Raw genomic sequence first — 12636 nt, 5'->3', positions numbered from 1 at the left:
TCTGTTTTTATGTCTCACTGAGGACACACAGGCTCTCCGGCAGGCACCCTCTGCAGTAATTCACTAGCATTCACCTCTCCAGAGGCCATTTAATTAGCACCATTTTCTCCTTACTTGAATTGGTATTTACTGGTCCTCAATGGCTACACTAGGGGGTTACAGGGCAAATAGATCCTACATTTTTAAAGCTTGAAGGTTTAGTGTGTCACCTCAGAACTTCACCAATGTAGTTGATTTCTCTTACGTCATTGTATGGAAATATGGAGGAGATGGGGCATGGTCCTGGAGGAATGGCCATAGGCTGGTATGTGGATCCTGTTGAGTATAAGCCTGAACTGGAGTGCATGTACTGATGGCAAATCAGTCACAGCATCAGATTTGGCCTTCAGAGATTCGGTTATGTGGCTGTTAAAGCAAGACCACAGAGCACAGCTCTTTCAATCAGGGGCTGCAGAGCTGTACAACAGGCACAGACAGGGCTCTGTCTACAGACAAGCTCCAACTGGGGAACTGAGGCACAGTATCCTGGGTCCCTAGAGGACAGGGGCCTTTTTTCTACAGGCTAGTTATAGACAGAGCTAGTTAGATAGAACACTGATAATACCCTAGAACAGTGGTTCTCAACCTTCCTAAGTCTGAAACCTTTAATACAATTCCTCATGTTGTGGTGTCCCAACATAAAAAAATATTTCATTGATACTTGATAAGTACAGTGATGGTTGAGAATCGTAATGTAAATATCTGATATGTAGGATGTTTGATATACAGCCCCTAAAAGGATCACGGGCTATATAGGTTGAGAACCATTGCCCTAGGAATACACACAGTATATCACTTAAGCATACGTGGAAAAAAAATGCATTGAAATACTTACTTAAAATACCAAACTTTCCCCAGAACAGGAGTATAGCCAAAATTGGGAAAATAACAATGAGGATCTTTTCATTTGGAGAAAACCACGAAACTGTAGGGAAAGAAAACAAAAATCATAATTAGTGTTGACTGTATAGTGTTTACCCACTGCTAATGGTCTCAAGTATATCCTTATTACTCTAGTAGAAAATAGAATTAACTACAGCTGTGGGCCAAGGTTTACACACACATACGTACACACACACACACACACACACACACATACACAAAGGCAAAACATTTTCCATGTATAACTTACTCAAACAACTTCTTTGACTGTATGTAAGATAGGTGCACCCATGTGGAGCCCAGACGTTAATGTCTGCTGTCTTTCTCAATAGCTTTCCAACTTGTTTTATGAGTCAGGGTCTCTCTCACACCTGAAGATCATTGATTAGACTAGGTGCAGGAGCATAGCTGTCTCTAAGTCTCCAGTGCTGTGCCTCAGCCTCTGTGTGGATGCTGGGGATCTGAACTCAGACCCTTAAATTTGAACTGCAATCAAATCTCCACTGACCCAGAAACCCTGGCCCATAAAACAACATATTTTCTTCAGTAGCCCCATGCTCTTGTTCCTTGGGTATCCAGCCTCTTGAATCCCTGTGTGTGCGACAGTCATCAACTGTAAGTGCTCCTATATGCTTGATGTGGACAGCTAGGTAAAGGAACTGTCAGGGCCACGAGGTCCTTCTGATGACTGTGACTAAGACCAACACAGGTATCCCTGGCCTTTTCTTAAACTGGCTCTGGAAGAGAAGACTTAACTTAGAAGCCGCTGACTTCAAAAAGATAGTTTTATGGAAGCACAAGAAACGTTAGGTTATTAAGGAAGCCGTCTAAGTGTTTATAGGTCACCTAGTGAAAATATCTCCTACCCCACATCCTATATGCATGGCCCTTAGGTACTAAGATCACCAATAAGACTGCAGTTCATTTGTTAAAATGCTACATTTTACTTCAACTGATAATCCCACTGGACTGAAATGTTATGTGTGAATTCTGTTTTTCTCTAAAAATGAAATCAAGTCAACTTACTGAAAGATTTCAAAGTTGCCTATACAGGGTGTGTGCTAGGGTCCCTTTGCTCCTGGTTCCTGTCCTAAGAGAGCCCTGGCATCCCTGAGATCAGCACCATGCATTCCTTCTGCCTTTGGTGTCAGTGTGGAAGTTCACAGGCTTTCATCCACGATGACAGACATATTAAACTTATAAACTTTAGTATATTAAGTTTATATACTAAATACTGGCGAAAGGTTTACATCAATCCCTATAATGAAATTGTAAATTCTATCTTGGAGATACCAGTGCTAATCTGCTAATACCAGGATCTAATGCTCTGCCCTACTCACAGGAGACACACTATATTTGCGGTTGAAGATAACAAATATTTCAGATTAGTGTGCCGGCTGCTATGATGCCACTTTGACACAAGCTAGAGTCATTTTGGAAGGGGGAAGCTCAATTAAGAAAATATATCGGCCTATGGGTGAGCCTGTGCTGTTTTCCTTGGTTGACAATTGAGGGCCCAGATAACTGGGGCCAGTGCCCTGCTGAGCCTGGTGGTCCTGGTACTATGAGAAAGCAGGGAGAGCAAGGCATGAGGAATAAGCTAGTAAGCGGCACCATGGCTTCTGCTCCGTTCCTGCCCCGAGTTCCTGCCCTGAACTCCTGTTCTAGCTTCCTTCAATGATGGAAATGAACCCCACGCTGCTTTGGGTAATGGTGTATCAGAGCAACAGAAACCCTAACTGTGACAAATGGAATGCCAGGTTTTGATGCTCGTTGGTTGCAGATCTCTGAGAGAAATGCCCATAGATGTCCTGAAGGTCCAACTGTGTAACTCAGTATCCCTTTATACCACCTTGCACAGTATAAAATCCTACGCAGCAAAGAAATAAGGTACCACTCTTCTGCAAAGATGTGAGCAAAACCTTTATAAGTATGCTTAATTCATTTTTCCTAATCAAGACCTTCCATTATTCTGCTTTGAGTTGTATAGGGTCACTATTTATCTCTATAGGATATATGGAATTATTAACTTATAGAAAAAGAGGCGCACTGAATTAAGGACCTAAGTACCTTCTGTTTTCAAACCCCTCCTTCTCTCCAGTATTCCTACCACCTTCTCACCAAGCATCCTCATTCCAGCTGTGGTCAGTCCAGGTTTTTAATTTTACTTGACTCGTATCTCTCTCCCATCCCACATCTGTGTAGACAGAAATCCTGCTAGCTCTCAAACTAAAATATAATCTTTGTGTACTTTCATGTTTAACCTGAGCTGACAATCATGTGTCTTCACCAACCTTCCCTCCTAAACGCCAAACCATCTTAGGACACTGTAGCAGGAAGCCATTAGCAACAACAATGGTCTCTTCATTTTCAGTTATGCTACCAACATTCAAAGACAGCCCACCATAGATAAAGCTCTCCTTGATACAAGAGCTGATTAGCAGTTAACTATAGGGGACGCTGACCCTAAGAAGGAATGAAAGTAGAGAACAGATTCCTTGAGGCATGGGAAAGGCCTCTGGGGGGAGGAACTGATCTGAGTCTTATGTGGGAAGGAGACTGAGAAGAGTCAAAGGACAGCAGATCAAGGAGCCAAATGGATGACCTCTATGAATGGAATCTAGAGGTGCAGAATAGATTGGAAGGGTGTGTGGAGGGAAGATCATGCCTTAACAGCTTGTTAGGGCATAGAGATTTAATTCCAAGACTGATAGACGGCACATGTTTGAAAGGCTCTTATGATTGAAAGAAAATAACCTGATTTTCTTATCTATTTCTCTCTCGCTCTCTCTTTCTGTCTCTATGTCTCTGTCTCTCTCACTCTGTGTGTGTGTGTGTCCAATAACATCTTACAGAAGTTGGTTCTCTCTGTCTACCATGTGTGTGTCCCAGAGACTGAACTCATATAGTCAGACCTGGCAGTGAGCATCTTGACCTGCTGAGCCACCTTGCTATCCCACACTAAATTAAAATGTTTGTCAGTACTGCAGGATGGGCCACAGGATCTCGTCAGGTAGGTCCCTGAGAGGCGATGGTACCTAGTGTCTACACACACCACATAGTCAGTGGCAAGCTGGGATGGTCTCAGGTGAACTGCCTGGCACAAGAGAAACCGAGAATGAGCTACTGCGATAGAGTCGATGAGTACTCAAGACCTAGAAGATTCTATGAAGAAGTAATGAGACATGGGGGGAGGACAATTCAAGGACTGTAAGAAACGATACACAGCAGAAAAAAAATATTATGGTCGAAGATTCTTATTAGGGACATAGGAGAATCTGCCAGAGATTGATGCAAACTTCATACACTCTGCCCTCATTACCACACCAAGGTCTTCTACATGTTCCCCGGTGGCACGTATTGGGGAGGGGTGGCAGGGGGATGTCTACGACTCTCTGTTTAAAATGACTGCCACAGATTTCTGCTGGGGTCTAGCTTCTGTCACAGTCACAACTGTGTTGCCTTTCTCTAATCTGTTATGCTGGGGAAATGCAGATTCACTGAACTGGACAGTTAAGAATCAATTGAGCTGGCTGGAGAATCGATGGAGCTAGGCATGGTGGGTCCACTTCTACAATGTCAATGCTCAGAAAGCTGAGGCAGAAGTATCATGTGTTCAAGGCCAGCCTGAACTATATAGCTAGACCCTGTCAAAAAGAACGCTAGGGGAAAAGCCCCAATGTTTTATAGAAACCCATTTAGATGTCCATTAAGCCACTGATTTACAGAAGTGTTGTCAGGTGCCATTAACTACTCCTCCCCATGGGGAGTGAGAGACAAGGCACGTCTCTAAGATCCATTTCGGCTCTGACTTTCTGTGGCATTAAGGAAATTAATTAAGCATAAAATGATCTAAGAACAGTATCGCAGAATTGGGAAAGATACTCCAAGGGCATTCACTGTGATTCTACCCAAGCTATTGCTGACGACTCTCCCCTACGTGCTCCCAAGCGCCCAGTCCTCGTTAAGGAAGATGGACCCCGGGAAAATGAACTTCTTATATCAAAAAGACAGACGTGATACTAAGGAGGGTATTTAACCCTTGCCTCCAATCTGACTGTTAGTGACACACAGGATGCCACCTGTGCAAAATGGGCCTGCCTAAAACAGTGAAGGGACCATCCCTCTTCTTCAGATACATCTATACACATACCATTTAAATACCATTTTCCCTTGTGGCCTGACAATGCTCTCCACAAAAGCCACAGACTATCTGACAAAAACACCAACAGCAGGCATGAGGATCCCCCTCTGAGTTACTGGTAAAGACTTGTCCAAGAGACTCCCCATACACTATAGGCTATTGGTGAGAACAGCATGAACTGCAGACACAGGACTTAGAGGACCTGAGCTGAATCTGGCTCAAAAGCCTCCTCCCTGAGGTCGGACTTCTATGGAATCAGAATGTTATATGCAAGCTTGCAGAGGAGGGAAGCAAGCAACAACATATGCAACATGTTAATGCCTATGAACAACAACAACACCCAGCATGGTACAGTATTCCTAGGGGTGAAATAGAAGTATGTATACCTTGGTGGTAACAAAAAGCTCTTTAGTTAGACCTAAGGCTTGCTCAGCAAGAAGGAAACTCTGTCCAGTACTGTAAACCTAGTCAAGTACACAGGGCTAGTGTGAAGTCATGAATCTCGGAGGTAAACCCCCAACACCCAGGTCACTAAATTGGCCTTATTCCTGAAAATATTCTAAATATTTATCTGTATGCCCACAAGTAAGTGTACTTCTTACACTTCATCAAGAAACTTTTCTTTGCAACAGAGTCCATAATAATAAAAAAAAAATCATAGCTGATCAAAATGCAGAAAACAAGAGATTATGCCATGCTCAATCCCAACAGATGTATCTGTGACACAATTCCTGCATGTACGCCTCGGGGATTTTTGCAGAAAATCTGTTAGGGCAGAAAGACTGTTAAGAGCTAGAAGGACAGGAAATTTTCTGTGAGAATGTGTCTCCTAGAAACTATAAAGGCAGCATCCATGAAGTCTCATCAACATGGCTACCTTAACCATGACATCACCATTGGCCATGCTAACCTCAGATTGGGAAAGCTCATGAGACTCAACTCCAGACAAAGACCTACTGGCAACTGGGGGATGCTGAGAGTGGGAAAAAGTGCTTTCCCCAAGGAAGAATTCCTTAATTGGTTATTCAATATCCAGTGGTCAACCCTGAGATCATATACATACAAGTAACATTATATGGACCTAGCAGTTTGTATTTGAATATTTAGAAGTATGTGTGTGTGTGTGCCTGTGCAAAACCAATTAAATGCAAAGACGCCTTGAATTTGAGAGAACAAGGGATGCCTACAGTGTAGAGGCTGGAAGAAGTAAGGGGAAGGGGAAACGATATAATTTCAAGAAATAAAAGATACTATAAAATATACATATACAAATCTCCAAAACATAGCAAAAGGATCTCTGGCAAAAGATCATAATAAAATTGGTAACATTAGAATTCAAGGAAAAGTCTTGACTTGATGCTTCAGGACTATGATGGCTTTTCTGGGGTCTCGACATGGCTTGTCCGAATTCCAAGGTGAACTCCCATTTCTGACATAATTACCTGTGCAATTCTCTTTTTCTGTATATAAGACTGAGTAGGTTAGAGTTCCTAGAACTATTACAACTAGAAAAGGAAGTTTGCTGATGCAATTAAGATGACAATCAGTTGACATTAACAATAGGAGGTTGTCCTTGAAGGACAAAAGTTGGTCTAATCAAATGATTCTTAAAGGACCCTGGACTCTTCCTGGAAAAAGAAGTGGGACACATTAGAAGGGTTCCGTGAGATAAAGTCCCTGACCCTGGCTATGCACATGAGCAGGACAACATGGCAAAGCCTGCCTGCACCTGCAGAAGTGGAGGCAAGACCCTGGCACCCTGCAAAGTAGCGCCCTCAGCCTTGATCTGTGAAGGAACTGAATTCAGTGGCAATTATGTGAGCTTTTAACAGGTTCATAAAACCCCAGTAAGAACAGACTGTGGTCAGCAGTCAGTATCTTGATTTTTGTCATAGAATTGAACACAAGGCACAGTCACATCATGATCAGAACTATAAAACTGTTAGCTAATAAATGTGCATTGCTTCAGGCTTCAGCACTTGTGACACTTAAGAACTCTGCTAGCTTCGCGTCATCACTATGAATGCAGTTTATAGCGCAGTGAGGACAACAGAACGTACAACAGTGTTAAGCTGATCTCTTCACGCAAAATCCAGAAATCTTAGGTCCTTAGAGTAACTATCGTAGGTTTTCTGTACCATTGCTAATAGGAATATTAATGAGTAATTTTAATTTTCATTATTTACATATTGTTATAAATGCTTTCATAGTCGTTATATCTTATGCTATTTCTTTTCAAGCCAGGGAAATCCAGGGTAAGGTCCTGGAAGTGTGTTTGACCTTGAACACATTACTTGAATCTCATTTGCTTTCTGTACTGAGAAGAGGTAACACCTACATCTGTGTCCCAGCGTTTTGAGCAAAGCACAGCACACGGCATAAATAATACATCTGGGATGCACTCAGACAAATGGGAGGCCATTCCCCGCTTGTCATCTCTACTGTACTCACTAACTAGAACCTTGAAGTAGCATCTTATCATTGAGTCCATACAGCCCGCCTCAGCACCCGACTGACCCACAATCAGCACCTAACGAATCTTTGCCAAGGAGATACCTTATTTCTAGCCCAGAATGCAGTGATGGAGATGGCATCCTCATTTTGCTGCTAAGAAAAATTGAGGACCAAAGACTGAGAGTATGTGACTACTGAATGCACGGCCATAAATGGGACACTGTACTACCATCTGCAAAGCTCAGAAGGGGGAAGAAAACTAATGTAAGAGCCCGAGGACAGGGCTTAGTATTGTAGAATACTGTCTTCCAAGCATGACAAAGCCATTGTTCTACTGAACTCACAACAACTATGATTACGTACACAAAATCTGCCCAAGATTGGAGCTGCCGATGTCCTGTGATGGAGGGGAGAGGGACTCACAAGGTCTCACCCTTCTCTGAGAATCTACAGCCGCTTGGCAGTATTAAGAATTGAAGGAGACATGATTTTAGAGTCTTGTTCGTTTTTGTTTGTTTGTTTTGTGGTATTATGTTACACCTTTGCACGCACAGCCTCAAGGACTTGACCTAACTGAGATAAGAAGAGAACCAAGAAAAGACAAACATGCACAGCCAGCCAGATAGTCAGATATGCTGGGCCCTCTGATGGGAAGACTGCAGCACTCTCGAAGCCCAGCACGCTTACGTTATACAGTTGAATAAGCAGACAAGGATATGACTTACAACTAAACACGGACATTTAGCTAACTTGGATAGCAACAGTCTCCATTAGGGGAGCAGCTTTTAGGCTATAAAATATCAGAGGGAGGGGATAAAGCTATGGTGGACATTTTCTGCACAGACTACCAGTATCCTCGTGGACCAGGCAAAAAAGGCTTTGCCCTTACTCCGAGCCTCACCCGCCCCCAAGGGGTGACATCACGCTTTGTCATTTTCCTATGGACCCTGATATGGCCATGGGGCGTGTCAACAGCCCATACTCATTCAAGACTTTGCCACTCAGGTGTCCACCACTCCTCACAGTATAGACACTGCTAAGTCGTTCCTACTCTTGTATGTAAGCACCCTCCCCCCCAAAACACACACAACACACGCACAAACACACAGACACACACACCCAATGCTTCTAAAAGCAACTCGTATAAAGTCTTTGGATCACATACTCATACTCATACTCAAAGAGGATGTGAAAGAAGATGGGGAACTATTTGGAAAGAAGATTGGAGATCAGTGGGAACAGGAGGACAGAGAGAGTAATGGGGGTGAATACAATCAAAATACATTATACACATGGATGAAAACCACTATTCAATAAATACTAATAACCATTTTAAAGACCCTGATCACAGGGTAAGTTGAGCCTCTTAAGTTTTCCCAGGTTAAGAAATGATGAAGTATAAAACAAAAAGGGGGTGGGGAGCTTTCTCTGAACTCAAGTCCTGAAGCACTGGCCTAGAAACGTATGAATGTCACTCAGTGTTTGCACACTGTCAGCTCCTGTGCTCCAGAGCAACAAATGCTCACCATTACCTGTGTTCTACTGAGTGGAATTCAATTACATCCTAGATAATTTCTCTTTCTTGTTTACACTTACATTTGCACAAAAAGCACAACACAGTAAAAATGATTTGTAATACCTAAATCTCCAAGTCCACAAAACAAACATCATTCTGGTAACAAACACATATTCTTCCCAAAATGATGTTGTATGCCAAGGTTTCTTTTACTGACTCCTTTTCCCACTCAAAGTGGCTCCAAGAACAAAGAGACAAGCTACAGGATGGGAGAATACCTTTGCTAACAATGTGTCGGACAGGGGATTATCACCTAAATCCTACAAAGAACTCCAAAAATAAAACACCAATTCATCTGGTCAACACCTGAACAGAGTTCTCAGAAAGAGAAATCATCCAGTTAGCAAATCATCCCAAGGCAACCACTTAACAAATGAGCTTGAGACCCGAACGGTTTTCAGAGGGAGAAAGACAAAGAAATGAAAGAACACGTGAAGAAATGTTAAACATCCTTAGCTTTGAGATTCCATCTCATTCTAGCCAGAATGCCTAGCATTAGGAAAACAATAAATACTGCTAAGGATGTACGGAAAACAATAAATACTGCTAAGGATGTACGGAAAGTGGAGCCTTTACACACAGCTGGGAAGAATACAACGCTGTCATAGGAGCAATGGAAATCAGTAAAGATGTCCCTCCAAAAACTAAAAGTAGAACTACAACACGCTCTATCTATATGAGTCCTCAGTAAACCTGAGGGATTCTTATATTGCTGCCCTACTCACAATAACCAAGGCAAGAAAATAGCCCACATGGCCATCAACAGAGAAAAATGTATGGTATATACACACAATGGAGTTTTATTCAGCTATAAGAATAAAATTATGACAGCTGCAGGAAATTAGATAGAACTGGGGGTCATTGTGGTAAGTAAAACAAGCCATCCTCACCTGTCCCTCTTGTTTTACATACATTTACATATATGTAAATAATTAAGTGTTTGTATGTAAAACATGCAAATAGAAGACCTTGAGAAGGTTTGTAGGTCTAAAGCAAACAGAGGCAGAAACAGGATGATGGGCTACATGGGACATCAAAGCTGATGTAAAGATGAGTTGTAGGGGAGAAAGGGGACCAGCAAGTGGAGGTTAAGGTCAGGGGAGGGCAGTAAGGGGAACAGATAAGAACAAAGTCTACTGGTATACATGTATGAAAATGCAACCTCCTCTGAGTTAACTATAAAAGTTGCTAGGGCCTGGCCTTCGATGCCAATAGCCTCAAAGTTCACAGCCCAGCTGAGGTTTTGACTCCAGCATTCCTAGAGTCCGCCACAGGACTGAATCTTTGGCTCCAGTGTTTACCAGGGAACCATGCCTTTGACTCTACTAGTGAGCAACTGGGATTCTGATTCCAGCTCTCAGAAGTTTATAGCGTTCAGAGTGAGACAAGCAAGTTTAATATACGTGATCAGAATGTGGCCCATTAGTGACCCTGCTATCACCCTGATAAGCCCAGACATCTCAGCAACCTCAGGTGACTTCACTATGATCAACATCAGACATGATCAGTCTCCACAGGGGATTGTCACAGAGCTCTCCATTCTAGCAAGAATCACAGAAAAACAAACAAACAAACAAACATCCACATAGAACTGGAAGAAAGAGAATTAAAACTTAAAAGACTAATCCATCCTAGCAATGAACAAACTATGACAAAGAAGCATAAAGAATAACATACAACTGCCCAACACAACCCATTGCAATCTTCCACTTATTCCAAACTGATGACATAATAGTAATAGGTCACAAGTCAAACAAACAAACAAAAAAAGCTGAGATAATTCCTTGTTCTTTATCAGAACACCAGGAAATACACGTAGTAATCAACAGGAAGAGAAACTATGAAAATAGTGAGATACGAGACAATTGTATTTTGAAACCAGAGAGAACAACCTCTGGGATTCAGCCAAGGTAGTCCTAAGATCTTGTACATGATGATAAGCACTTGTACTAATAAGGAAGAAACATCTCATATAAACAACACTTCAACTCACATAAATATACTTCAAAGCTCTGGAAAAGCAAGGGGACAGTTCCAATCCCAACAATGGCAGGGAACCATAAAGTTTGTGAGAGAAAGAAATGATATAGGGACTAAAGAACAGTACTGAAGATCAAAGCCTTGGCTAATGAGATTGATAAACCCTTAGCTAACCTGAGAAAAACAAAGAAGGAGATGGATGCCCCAGAGTACCATTAGGAATATTTTGAGATCACACACTCCAAAAAACTACAAAAACCTAAGAAGAAGTAAAAGCATTTCTAAATGCAGATCATTTATCAAAATTAAAGACAGAAGATATGAATAATTTAAATTGACCCATTACAAGCCACAAGATTGAAGCTTTAATCAAAAGTCCCCACACAAAGAAAAGCCCAGGATAACATGGAATTATGGCTGAATTTTACCACAATTTCAAGGAAGATCTAATTCCAACAGTCCTCAATTTGTTCCACAGAATAGAAAGGGAAAGAACACCACCAAATTCATCCTACAAAGCTATTATTATGCTAGTGTCAAAGACAAAAAAAGAAAAGAAAACTACTTAGCAATTTCCCTTAGGAACATAGGTGCAAAACTTCAAATTTCTTAAATTCAAGAACATATTTAAAAGATCCTATATCATAATCAAGTGAGTTTCATCCATGGGTGTGGTTCAACATACACAAATCACTAAGTGTATACCATATAAGGTAACTTAAGGATTATATCATCATATCAATAATGGAGAAAAGATGCCTGACAAACTTCAAAGTACCTTCATGATAAAAGGAAGATATATATATATATATATATATATATATATATATATGCCACATTGCCAATATATGGCAAAATAATAAAGGAAAATACATTAGAGTCAACACTGTAGTAAACAGAGCACAACTGAGAGCTCTGTCTCTAAAATCAGGAATGAGACGATATCCACTTCACTGTTATAAGTCAATGTAGTGCTTGAAGTTTCAGCAATGAAACAAGAGAAAGACATGAAAGGAATAGAAACAGAAAAGGAAGAGGCCAAACTTTCCCTATTTGCATATGGTATGAATATATATTTGAAAGACTCTATAGACTCTAACATAAACAAACACTTTTAGTAAAGTTGTAAGGTACAAAATAAATATATAAAAATCAGTAGCCTTCACAAATACTAACAGAGAACTCACAAAACAAGAAATGATTTGTCATTCCCAACACAGGAATAGAACTAACCCAGGGGCCGGGCGTGGTGGCGCACGCCTTTAATCCCAGCACTCGGGAGGCAGAGGCAGGCGGATTTCTGAGTTCGAGGCCAACCTGGTCTACAGAGTGAGTTCCAGGACAGCCAGGGCTACACAGAGAAACCCTGTTTTGAAAAAAACAAAAAACAACAACACAAAAAGAACTAACCCAGGGAGTGAAAAACATCAGCAGTGAGAACTTCAAAACATCGACAAAGGACATCAAAGGAAACACTATACAATAGAGAGGCCATCCCATACTCCTGGGGTGAGGAAATTAATATCATGGAAATGTCTATATTACCAAAAGTCATTTACCA

General features: G+C 41.4%; 1 protein-coding gene across 8 annotated transcripts in view; it reads right to left on the bottom strand.

Moving 5' to 3' along the window:
- The window catches only part of LOC110311678 (leukocyte surface antigen CD47), a 57021-nt gene that overhangs the window by 27072 nt on the left and 17313 nt on the right, over positions 1 to 12636 (bottom strand). For all 8 annotated transcript variants that reach the window (XR_015045702.1, XR_015045703.1, XM_085832192.1 and 5 more), the window contains one exon: positions 875 to 964. Coding sequence is in view for 6 of the 8 variants with exons in the window: in XM_085832192.1 (XP_085688318.1) it covers positions 875 to 964 (90 nt within the window). In the remaining 2 variants the exon portion in view is untranslated. The remainder of the gene's footprint in view (positions 1 to 874; positions 965 to 12636) is intronic.

Source organism: Mus caroli, unplaced genomic scaffold (genome assembly GCF_978045245.1).
Source record: "Mus caroli unplaced genomic scaffold, Mus_caroli_1 scaffold_17, whole genome shotgun sequence".
NCBI lineage: Eukaryota > Metazoa > Chordata > Mammalia > Rodentia > Muridae > Mus > Mus caroli.
The sequence above is the reverse complement of the archived record's forward strand: the minus strand, read 5'-3'. Positions and strand labels throughout refer to the sequence as shown.